Genomic DNA, 12,699 nt, shown 5'->3' with positions numbered 1-12,699 from the left:
ACATTCCCTTAAATCCTCCAGGACTAGCATTAAGGAGTCATGCACAGGGCGACACGGATATGAACAGTACTTTCGCGTAGCAGATTTTTCTGAAGGGTGAGATGGAAACCACAAGGCCTATTTAGTTTAAGAAAGGCTTATATTTTTAAAGGTGCTGAGTTTATCAGTGTGAGTTTCTGATTGCCCTTTCAGTAAGGCAGTGTCAAGTGTTTTCCCTAGAGGAGAAGCAAGTTTGAAGTAGCTACAATTACGAAATACTTCAAGCGTCGTGATTAATTGGAGAGACTCCTTACTTGGCTCCACCTTAGTAACTCAAATAATTGATGTTTTTGTATGACAAATGGTGCTATCCTTTCTCCATTGAAACTTATTAAAGTGATCACTTATGTAGATCAGGAAATCTTTCTGTGTATGCTGTTCTTTTACACTTTGTTGTTCTGCAAGGATGTTTTGCTCCAAATTCTGCAGCTACGCTGGCAGTTGCAGGCGCTTTGTGCATGTCCACAATATAAATTGTTACTCTTGATTGTCATAATTTCCTTGTGTCTTAATTTGAGTTTAAGGTATTTTACTTAACCTTCAGTATTTATGTTTTAAGGATGAAAAACTGCTATATGTCATCTGGTTTATGAACAGTTTGCTTGATTTATCCCTCTACTGGACCAGCTTTAAATAAATGGGTCGAGCTTCCAATTTTGGAAATAGTAATAAAAAAAAAAGTTTAGTTGTGTTGTCAAGTATTAAGGTTCTGTTTGCTTTTTTTCAATCTAGTTACCTCTTGCCAATCACCAGTCATTTGTCCCCTAAAATGACTGTTCTTGAGAATTTAGTAGCTTGAGATTTTCAGAGGGGGAAAAGTTAATTGTTTGTGTGTACAAGTGTTGTAAGCCATTAAGAAAATTCGGTAGTGGAGCATATGGAGCGTACCAAAGCAGTATTTACTCTGAAGATGGAGGAACCTTAAAGCTTCTCTTATCCATCTTAATTAATTTTATAAGTATGCCAAAATTACCATACTGCTATGCACAACGCTTGAAACTTTCTTTTACTAGTGCACAAAGCCTGTTTCAAGTAGTTTAAATACAGAGAAGTGTTCTGTTCTGCACTTTGACCCCATACAAATAAACTTGTACCTTGCTGGGCTTCCAGCCTGCAGCCACCTAGGCTCTGCTCTTTGGAGTCAGGGGGAATTGGTAACTTTGCTTTCCTTCTCTTCAAGGAAATTTTCATGAAGAGGTTTTATTTAAACTGAAGAGTAGATTTTTTCTCAGGCAAAGCTTTCAGTAGCCATGTAGCATTCCAGCCTTCTTCTGCTGTGTATTGGAACTTCCTGTTTGTGAGATACAACACAATAAGATGTGTACTAAATATTCCTTATGAAGTGGTCAGATTTGGAATTGCAGGTTTCCAGTATCTTGATCTGTTTGTAAGATGGCATTGATAATGTAGCAAAAACTTAACAGAAACTTGTTTTTCTTTCCATTGATCTTTTTGTGGGATTGCTCACAGCAAGAGGAGAAGTAAAAGGTACCTTATTTATTAAATGAAGATAAGTAAGGAATAATTGTAATGAGTGGGGAAAAAAAGCGCCCCACAAACCCAAACAAACCCCAGAGATTGCTAGATAATAATAAGTGGTGTGTAGCTGGGGCTGTGGTTTGAAATGTGCAGTTGTATTGATAAGAAGAACGTCTAAATTACACTGAGACTTTTGCATCCAAAGCCTTACTTAGTACTGGCTTGAATCTCTATGTGAAAATCATATTCCAAGACTGAATCCTGAATACTGACTTTCCTTTTGCTTGTGGACAAAAGAGTGAGGAAATTAGGCTTGGAAGTGATGTTCTAGACAAGGTTCTTGACGGTGAGATAAACAGTAGAGTTGGGATTGAGATCTGATCAGCTTGTGCTGATGTGATTTCTTGGCTTCACCCTAGTTTTCGATGACGGTGATGAAAGGACCTTGAGACGAACTTCATTATGCTTGAAGGGAGAAAGGCACTTTGCAGAAAGTGAGGTAAGACAGTGGTGGACATGGGATTAAAAATGAATAGTTAATTCATCTCTGTTTTCTAACAAGATATTGCAAACCGTTGTTGTTGTTGTTTCCTCCTTTTCTGTGTAGACACTTGATCAACTGCCACTAACCAATCCAGAGCACTTTGGAACTCCAGTTATTGGGAAGAAATCTAATAGAGGGAGAAGATCCTCTCTTCCTGTGTGAGTTCTGAGAGTGTTCTGCTTTTCCTTTAGTGTCCTTTGCTGAAACTGAAGCAGTCCCATTGAAGCTGCAATGGTCTGAATGGTCTGTCACCTGAATTTTGTGCACAGCTGGTAGACATGGTCATATGCTGGCAATATTATGAAACTGAAGGGTTTTTTTCCTGTAGTACTCTTAAGAACATTTATGCTTCTTTCATCTAATAGGAAATGTAAGATTTTTAACCTTCTTTATACTGAACACAGAAAAAAAAAAAAGGTGCTTTTAAAATTTTTGGGGTAGAGAGCACTTATATTTGTTTCATGTCTGTGCACAATCAAAACCTGAATCATGTCTTCAATTCTAAGATGATGCTGTTGTAAAATACTGCTACTTTGAAAGAATTCCTACAAAATTCCTCTTACTGAGTAAGTGCACTTAATATTTAAGGATATTTCAAGCAATTTCAGCTCTTAAAATTTCAACTGATTTTGAAGCTTTGCAAAATAGGAAGAAAAATCTTGTTGTAAGCTCTTTTTGGTTTTCAAGTAGTAACTTCAGACCAACTCTAAAATATATACATTTTGATAATTCAGTACTGAAGATGAAAAGGAAGAAGAAAGTAGTGAAGAAGAGGATGAAGATAAGAGGCGCCTCAATGATGAATTGCTTGGCAAGGTTGTGAGTGTGACTTGTAATTCAGAGAAGGCAGACTGGTACCCAGCTTTGGTGAGTTCCCTTTGCAGCAAAGCTGTGAATGTAGTCAGGCTAAGCTCTACTCCCGTGTTTGCTAAAAATACAAGTGTTTCACAGTATCTATGAGGAGTAGGAAAGCAGAGATTAACATTTGTGTGTAAGTTACAGTTTCATGACGTTCAAGTGTTTCAGAGCTGCATACAAAATGATCAGTGTGTAATGATGCTTTTCTAAAAATAAAACATGTTAGGACTTCCACTCCTAGGCAATTTAAGAGGATCTAGATTTATGAATTTTAATTGCAGTGGGATTTTATTTTTTTTTAATGTAATTGTCTTTTTCCCTAGACTTTCAGTTTTATGAAATAGTAATTTCTTTCATACTTGCATTTGTACCAGTGGTCAGCTAGGAGCAGATGTTGGTGCTTATTTTTAATTGACTGTCAATAAATGATACAGCTGTTCATTGCCACTGCTGATAATAAATATATATTAAATAAATCCAAGTTCAAGTAGACTTGTATTATAAAGGCAGACACTTTGCATCTTATTGATACACGCAGAAAAGTTGATATGTGCATATTAAAAGTTGTTTTCTGTACAAAACTTTCTGATATTTTCAGATATGGTGCAATGTAGGGCGAACAGTTGACAACTGCCTTATTCACCTGTATGTACCTCAATTTAAAATGTGGTATTGTACATGTTCTGGTTGCAGCTCCCTTTATTGGTGACAGATTTTTATTTAACATGGTTCTTAACTGGTGGTTTAAGTTCTTGGAGGTCATATATTTGCATTTAACATTTTCTGCTTGTATATGATCTAGATCAAAGCATAAACTTGTTCTGTTTGTGGTAGTACAAGTGCATTTTTATTAAATAGTAGAAATGCACTTTTATCACTTTCTTTAGACCTAGAGATGATACTGCTGTGGAAGGATGTGCTGGATTTCACAGTGGTTTATATTAGCCACACCTCAATAAACAAAACAAACCAAAAAAACCAACTTAAGTCTTAGTTTAGAAAAAGATAACATCAGAAGCTGGTATAAAATAAGTGGGTTTGTGACTTTTTAAATAGATGCTTTTAAAAAATTTTTGTGTGAACAAGTGACCTCAGTAGGTTAGTTTTCAAATGAAATTTTAGACTTCCTTGGCTTGTACATAACAAGTCTGTAGTTTGGGGTAAATTGCTTCTCAAAATTTGTTGTTGTTGGCCGTAGTAGTACAAATCGAAGTAGGTTTGTTTACCCAGTACTGAAAATACAATAAGAAGAAACAGAAAACAGCAATTTTCCTGCAGTCTCTCTTTCTTTCCTTTCAAGATCAGCTTTTTTTTTTTTTTTCCTTTTTCTTGGTAAAGGAATGTTTTATTTGAATCTTCAGGTTGTGTCACCGAGCTGCAATGATGACGTCATCGTGAAAAAGGACCAGTGTTTAGTTCGATCCTTTGCAGATTCCAAATTGTAAGTGATAGCTCGCTTTGATCAGATATCTGTGGGAGGAAACTGGCAAAATAATCACATATTGCTCCTGAAGATGTTATTTCTTCCAAAAGGAAAGGGTACAGTTTTCTGTAATGCTGGATGGACACATTTGGTATTCACAATCTATGTCCAGCTCACTCCCTTTTGTGCTTCCTCACCCTTCTTTCCGTTGTGTGTAACAATAAGGATTCATTGAATCAAGAAAAGTTTCTGGTGCTTATTCATTTAAAAATATCAATGGCTTGAAGTGTAAACACCTGGTAACACCTGGATTTTTTTTCACCCCATATTTCTAAGTTTTGCTTTTAATTATTTCCCTTACTGCCTTTATGGGTGTCAGTTGTAGTAGTTTGGGTATCTGCCTCATTGCCTCCACTGCTCCAGTGTCCATAGCTGTTTAGATAGTTTATAAGCTATTTATAGCTTATAAAGCTAAATCTGATTTTTTCTACTTTTTTTTACTAGAAAGGAGAATTTAAATAGAATTGCTAATTAAAATGTTTACAGAACCTGAATCATATTCCTTCAAAAAGAAAGGTCCTGTTAGTCCATCCTCCCCTCCAAAAGGGAGAGGGAGGGGAGAGAGACAGAGATGTGTGTCTTACGTAAGGAATAATTTATTCAAAAGATCACGAAGACTGTTTTGGGTTTTTTTTTAAGGCTGCTCCCCTTTATTTCTCTTCATTGTTCTTGCATTGCATCTGTGTTAACATATTGTAACTAAAAACTTCCACATCAAAGGCCCCGTCACGCTCTTTCTTTTAAAGTGAGTAGGTTTTGATTTTTGCTAGCCATGATTTTGAGTAGGTTACAGATACTTGATTACTGAAATGTATTTCAATTACCTGAAGACTTGGTTCATTTTGTCCTCTTAATGTGGATATGTGTCATCAGCCTACTGGATGAGCCTGGTTCCTTCTGTACTGAAAGTTGAATGTTACTGGTAAAATCTAGACTTGCTCTGCTTGTTTTTTTTTTTTTTTCTTTTTTCCCAGAGCATTATGGCTTTAACTTCAGAAAATGGCAGCCTCTAATTCCTGAGGTTTTACTCCAGATTTTCTGAAATGATGAAAGAAGGAAAAAAAAAAGTGTTAGACTAACTCACTTTTAAGACTTTCCCTGCAATTTGGTTAGGATTTTTCTTGTGACTGGATATCCAGTATGACTTTGGAACAGAGCAACCTCCATATGTTTTGCTGTGAGAGCACTTTTGTTATTTAAGAATTAAAATCAACTGTCTATCAATGCAAATCTGTGAATTGGCTTCACTGTGTTTCTGTGCTAGTAAAAAGGCATTTTGAAAATAGAGGACTTGCTTCTGTCCTCTTAGCTAGATCCTTGTTTTGGAGAGCAGCTGTTGATTCTTGTGAATATTTTCAGTTCAGAAAATTGGTTTTGCCTGCGTGTTTAACCTTTGCAAATTTGTGCAGGTTAAGCAATTAAAATAAAGGACATTTACAACGTTTTCTTAATTACTTAAGGATACTTTAATGCCTGGATTTCATAACTTACTCTTGTACTTGGACCATACAATAACAAATGCCTTAGGCAATTAAATGTTAGTAATGACCTCGCAAGTGAATGATAACTCTTGAAAATTCTAGAAATTGCTGCTTTTCTGAGTCAAATGCTTGCTTTTCCATGATGTAATCACAAAACCTTGTTCTTTTACAGTTACTCGATAGCAAGAAAAGACATTAAGGAACTAGATCTTCAAAACTTACCAAAATCAGAGTCCTCTCCTAAAAAAGGTAATTTAGAATGAATTCTAGGTGTTTAAAAGAAGTCATTTCATACAAAGGTTCTTTTAACATTTGCTGATAAGTGATGACCTGTTGATTTCTGATAATTGCTGTTGGACATTTTGTAAATAATTTAAAATGGGAGAAATGAGTGAAACTTTGGATATAGCTGTGTCTGGTAGAAATCTTCTTTATTTGATTTTTATTTCATTCTTTTGATCCAGTCCAAATTTGTGGAAAATGAATAGAGTATTTTCAAGATAGTCTTATTTGAAGTGTCAGTGAGCAGTGGAATATATAGTTACCTCTCCTAATGCTAAAATTTTATGCTATTGCTCAAAACACTCTGTTTACATTAAAAATATCAAGACAGCAAGGTGTAAACTTCATAACAACAATAAACTGTGATTAATATTTAATTTAAAAATATAATTAGAGAATTGGATGGATGACATGGATGAATGACATGGATACTACAATCCATCAAAACATGAAATGTGTTCAGGAGAAATGTTTAGATTGTATTTATTAAAAATTACCAAAAAAAGTCCCCACTCAACAACAACAGGATCTGGTTTGAGTAAAGGTGTGGAGCAGCTCCTTACAAGTCAAGATTTAAAATGCTTCAAATGAAAGTTTGAGGTGGTTTTGATTGATTTGTCTAATATTACATGATTTCTGCTTTGTTCTTAATAGCTGTTTCAGAGTACAAGAACTTTAGAACAGCCAAAAATAAATAGCAGATGCCAGGCTTGGGATAAATTGAAGAAAGGGACTTGTTTCCTGTGCAGAACATAATTGGGTTGTGACATTCCTTGCTACAAGGGAATATTTTGGAACCAAAGGTACTAATGGTTTAAAAAAAAAAAAAAAGAGACCAATGTCTGGAGGTTTTTCTGTCAGCACTGCTAAAAGCTGGTGCCTTTTCTTCTCTGGTGACACTGAACAGTTCATTGCAGTGTGTTCTTCTTTTGGGTGTTTTTCTGGCTCCTTTATTAAAGTCTTTTATTGTGACTGAGGGGCAGATTTTGGGGTTATCTGGGTTTGTTTTGCTTTGTTGTTTTCTACCCTTGGAGCACCTCTTCAAGGAAAAGAATTTGAGGTCTTTCCATTGTACAAGTGTAACTTGTGCCTGTCCCATCACTCCTTTGCTCACTAACATGTTTTCCCTCTGTTCTGAACATTAATGTCACATCTCTTTGGGCAGTGCTCTTTTTTATTTTATCTTTTTTTTTTCCCCTTTTTTTTTTTTTTTTTTAAATTTAAAACATGGTATTTTGGAAAGGGCAAAGTAAGCCGTGGTGCTTGATCTGTGATGGATTCATTGCATTTCAGTTGGTGTTGTGATTTACAGGAAGGTGGAAAGGAAATAAAAAATGCTTTGCGACTGTAAATGCTGCAGATGAGGTAAAGCCAGGGCCCTTTCCTTTGTAGGGCTACAGGAGGCAACCACGTTTCTCAGCACTAAAGGCGTTCCTCGCAACTGGAAAATGGACATCAGTGAAATTCTGGAGTCTTCCAGCAGTGATGAGGAGGATGGAGCTGCTGCAGAAACTGATGAAGAGGAACAAAAAAGAGAAGAGAAAACAGAAGAAGTAGCGGTGAGTCTGGACAATTTCAGTCATTTTTCAGGGATAATTTAATAACTTACTTGCCTGAAAATCCTGCACTTTCCAACATATTATTCTCAGACTTAGCTGACTTCAGTGTCTTTTCAGTCCTGTTCCTCTTCTCTCTGCTACATTTGTCTTTATTGGGATTTGTGAGCAGTGGCAAATTGTCTGTGTTACCCAATGAAGAAACTGGAGACTAATTTCAGAAACTAGGAATTCAGGGCAGAGAAGAGTGAAAGGTTCTGGGTCAAAAGAAAAGGCCAAACTGAAAAACTTAGGTTGAGCCTAGTAGCACTAATTCCACCTTAAATACAGTATCTTTGTATTTTTCTTTTGTGATTTCCTTTTGTATTTTTTTTTGTATGTAGGTTATATAAAAAAAATAACTTGTTTCTGAAAACAGTAGTGTGATTTAAAAAAAAAAAGACAAAAATTTTCAAGCAAAAGCAGGAGGTTGACTGAAACTATGAGCTAATTCACAGGGCACTAAATGTTGTTTAGAGCAGTACAGGACTGACTTCCGTGCATGTTAGCTGGGAATCATGGAATGATGTGGTGAATGGACTTTGTCTGATGTGTTGTGGCATGTACAGACTGGAAGAGGCATTTCTGGAGAGCAGCCCTGTGGAGAAAGGCTTGGGGGTTCTCATGGATAGAATGCTGGACATGAACCAGCAATGAGTGCTTGTGGCTCAGGAAGCCAAACGTGTCCTGGGCTGCAGGAAAAAGGGGATTCTCCCCTTTACTCTGCTCTCATGAGACCCCACTGGAGCACTTGGTCCAGCTCCAGGGTCCTCAGCACAGGAGAGACCTGTGGAAGTTGCTCTGAGGGCTGGAGCCAGCCTGGAGGAGCTGGGGCTGCTCACCTGGAGGAGGCTCTGGGAGAGACCTGAGAGCCCCTTCCAGGGCAGGGAGGGGCTCCAGGTGGGCTGGAGAGGGACTTTGGTCCAAGGACGATGGGGAATGGCTTTAAACTGAACAAGAGATTTAGGTTAGTCGTCAGGAAGAAATTGTTGGTTGTGAGGGCGGTGAGGCCCTGGCCCAGGGTGCCCAGAGAAGCTGCGGCTGCCCCATCCCCGGCAGTGTTCCAGGCCAGGTTTGGACAGGGCTTGGATGAACCTGATCTGGTGGAAGGTGTCCCTATGCAGGGAATTAGAACTGGATGATCTTTAAGGTCCCTTCCAACCCAGGTCATGGAATGTGATTCCATGGTTCTCATATTCACAGTTTTTTCTGCATTCGAATATTTTAAGTGGCTCCTTTTCCATGAAGTTAGCCATTTTTTTTCTTGTCATCAAAACTGCCCTTACAGAATTCCCTTCTATTTCTGCTCCCTGCTTGTAACCTGGACGTTGGATTTAGCAGCATGGGCGGAGGTGGGGGGCGGGGAGGGCAGGCGCTGCGGGATTTGTTTGTTTCCCCACGGCGCCAATCTCACAACAACACCCCGAAAACATGAACCGTAAAACCCTGAGCGCGGCCCGTGTGTCGGGAGGAAGGTCAAACGCCGCTTCCCCTTCCCCTCGCCTCCCCTTCCCTCACGGAATGGCCGATGGCGCCTGGCGGCGGCCTCGGCGTTCCCAGGGCAACCGGGAGCGGGCGCGGCGCAGGCGCGGGGAGCGGCCGCGGGAGCCGGGGCTGGCCGGGGGCTCGGAGATGGGCTGGCCCTTCCCTCTGCCTTTCATCTAATGCCTCGCGTTCTCCCTACTACCCACTAGTTCTTTTTATTAATTTTTTTTTAATTCCCCCCCCCCCACCCCACCCCCCCCCCGTGCGGAAGAGAATGTAAGTAATGCCGGTTAACCGCGGCCGCCGCGCGGGGAGAGAGAGAGCGAAGCGAGTATTTGGAAGTCAGGCTGAAAATATGTCCAGGCTGTGGGCAGATTAGATAGAAAGGAAGTAAAACCATTTTGCGTTTGAAAGAATGCAGCTGCTAGGTAAGGATCGTGTGCTCGGGTCTGTGATGTGAGCGTGGTGGTTTGGGGATGGGGCTTTGACTCGGGTTTCTGATCTGGGAACTGTCTGGTGGAGCTTGCAGCCAGGGAAGATCTTTCCAGGTGAAAAAAAAAAAAAAAAAAAAAAGACAATAAGAATCTATTTTTAGGTGTGAATTTTATGCTCGAGTGTCAGCGTTTTGGAAAATGGAGTAGATGTCTGTATGAGAGCAGTGGTATGATGCGATAAATCTGAGATAAATGTGTGCAGAAATGTAAAATCCTCTGGGTTTTTTCCCCTCTGTTTGCAGTGAAAAAGACTGAATAGGCCACATTTTGCAGGGTGTGAACTGTTGCAGTCTGTATGGCTCTGTCTGTATTAACATTGGTTAAAATTTCAGAGTATCAGTCACTGAAAATCAAGGATTGCTGTACTAGTTTCCTACTATCCATTTTTATTCTCATTTTTCGTGCCTATTGCATAAAATGCTGTGTGTTTCAAACAAAGAAGGGGGAGGGGGAAGCTTGGTGGTTTAAAAAAATTTTTTAAAAGGCATTCCTGTAAAAGCAAGGGAGATTATTTTTAAAGAATGATGTTAATATAAAAGAGTGAAGCAAAGGATTCCAGACAGGTGAATGTACTGGTAGGAGAAGCTGTGGAATCCATTATTTCCAGGTGACAAGTGGGAATGTAAGGTGAGCAGCTTCATGCTGAAGCTGTGTAGCACAGGGTAGATAGGAATCTTTTTAGATAATGTCAGAGCAGAACTGTCATGATGGCCTATTAAATCAAATTCCTGGTTCAGCTGTTAGAATACCTATTTTTATTTGTGGGCCATGCTAGATATTGCAACAGACAACATTTAGGAGATTTTAAGGAATTTCTATTTTCTTTTCCCATAGAAAGGCATAATGCTGGCTGCAGGGAGAATCGACAAGTGAATGATTTTTTTTTTTTTGCCTGTTTTTGTATACAGATGTTAAATGACTGAAATTTTATGTTTTATAGAGTGCTTCCTTTTATTTATCAAGGTCAAAAATAGCTGCTGTCCATCCTCTCCCAGAATATTCTCAGTGGACTTTTTGTTTTAGAACTGTAATTGGTTATATTATTAGAGATGGGAGTGAGATTATTAAAAATACCTTTTTATTTCCCCCCATTCCCATCTTTTGGTGTGTAGAGCAGCTTTGCTGTCAAGGCCTGCCCAGCCATGATAGGCCTTCATTAAATAATCAAATGGACACAGACCTGCTTAATATATAATCACAGGATAAAATCAGTCAGAAAAGTCTTGTTCTGGAATGGAAAGAATCCTATTTTTCTGAAGTAGGATCTTTTATAACCGTAATGGACTGGAGAGATCTGGTGGAGCTGGTGGCATTAATCCTGCTGTTTTTCCAGTAGCTGGCTTAAAAACCTGCAACTTTGTTTGGACAGAAACTGACTTTCTAAGTGTTGTTGCCATTTATGACATCTTTTAAGAGGTGGTAGAATTGGTACCACCAGGTTTCCAGGCTTTCCATGGGTTTTGTGAGCCAAGGAGGGGGAACAAACATGGTGTTGGTTTGGTGCTCGTCCTCACCCCTGGTGAGGGATTTGTGTGCTCCAGAGTTGGCTGGGAAGGAGGACAGTGTGGAAATTGCTTGTCATGGACTCTCACAGGAATTGCATTACACAGAGCTACTCAGCATGTTCAAATTGCTGGAATTTTGGTGATAACGTGGTGCAACTCTGGATTATTTTCCATTAGCAATTAAGGTTTTAATAATGCATTTCATAAAAAGTGAAAAACTCCAGAGGTATTATAGGAAAAAAAATTTCTTTATTGAATGAAAATTAAAAGAATCATTCAATTATTTGAATCCAGATAAAAATCTGGATATTGCTTTTGCTTTTTACCCAGTTTTCAACATGTCAGAATAAGATAGTCAACTGTGTTTGGAGGGTACATTTGGCAGTCTATGCACTGCAGCTAAAAAGAAAGAGAAAATCTTTAAGTCCAGTATCTCCACATAGAAACAAAAGCTTTTGGAGCATTGAACATTGCCTGATTTTTACTCAAAACAGATTGGATCTACTACTGTATTTGCTTGTATTTAAGTTGTTCTGTCAGGGAAGAAGAAAGAAGAATTTAATCTAAAGGAAAGCAGCGAAGCAAAGAATTCCTGACAGGTAAATGTGCTGGTAGGAGAAGCTGTGGAATCCACTATGATCCATCATGTTTGTTTCTCAAGCTTAAATATTCCAATACTCCATTTTACAAGGGGATGTGTAAGCAACATTTGGTTTTGACTCTTGTCTCCCTGGAATCAGCCATTCTGATTCCATTAGAACAAACATCTTAACATGCAGTTATTTCAAATCCCTTTTCAGTACATGTTCTTAACAGATACATTCACTTAAGACCAGAGTAAAGGCAAGGAATTTCTTCAGAAAAAAAAAAAAAATATTCCAGCTAGCTGGTCTCCATGGCTCCTTGGGGGAAGAGTTGTAGCACCTCCAGGTGTTTGCTAAGAGGGATTTTCTTCCAGGCTTATTTCTGACAGTCAGCCTGGAGGATGTATGTGTAGTATGTTTAATGGGGTGCATTAATTTCACCTTTTTAAGGTTCTTCCATCACAAGGGCATCGAAAAAATCAGTTACAGTTGCTTTACATTGTTGAAAAGGGAAGATGCCACAGGCATTTTCCAATGTTCCTCTTCTGCAAATAAGCAAGGATTTCAGTTCTCATGGTAAGTTCTTACCATATATTTCATTAGCATTAAGTCCATAAAGGAAGGATGAGAATCCATGATGTGTTTTAGGAAGCCTGAAATTCCTACAAATAATCAGTAGTCAACTATTAAAATATTTATATTCTGCTTCAAAATAATTCTTATTTCCTGTGTAGGCTTTGCTCTAAGTAACTGTGGGAGATCACATAAAATCATACCCAAATTGCCATGTCTGTTGCAACCTATTTGTATTCTAAAACAACATTGAAATAGCTGACTCTGGAAGTTAAATACAGGAAAACAGTCTTTTCA

The 12,699-nt window shown here is 38.5% G+C and overlaps 1 protein-coding gene across 2 annotated transcripts in view; it reads left to right on the top strand.

Moving 5' to 3' along the window:
• The window catches only part of ARID4A (AT-rich interaction domain 4A), a 46,680-nt gene that overhangs the window by 12,985 nt on the left and 20,996 nt on the right, over positions 1-12,699 (top strand). For both annotated transcript variants that reach the window (XM_066189043.1, XM_066189044.1), the window contains exons 6-11: positions 1,938-2,017; positions 2,126-2,220; positions 2,797-2,929; positions 4,282-4,361; positions 6,057-6,133; positions 7,559-7,725. In XM_066189043.1, coding sequence (XP_066045140.1) covers positions 1,938-2,017; positions 2,126-2,220; positions 2,797-2,929; positions 4,282-4,361; positions 6,057-6,133; positions 7,559-7,725 — 632 coding nt within the window. The remainder of the gene's footprint in view (positions 1-1,937; positions 2,018-2,125; positions 2,221-2,796; positions 2,930-4,281; positions 4,362-6,056; positions 6,134-7,558; positions 7,726-12,699) is intronic.

This window comes from Chamaea fasciata, unplaced genomic scaffold (genome assembly GCF_029207755.1).
Source record: "Chamaea fasciata isolate MVZ Bird 193981 ecotype frontalis unplaced genomic scaffold, bChaFas1.0.hap1 SCAF_7, whole genome shotgun sequence".
Classification (NCBI taxonomy): domain Eukaryota; kingdom Metazoa; phylum Chordata; class Aves; order Passeriformes; family Sylviidae; genus Chamaea; species Chamaea fasciata.
This window is presented reverse-complemented; position numbering and strand designations above follow the sequence as displayed.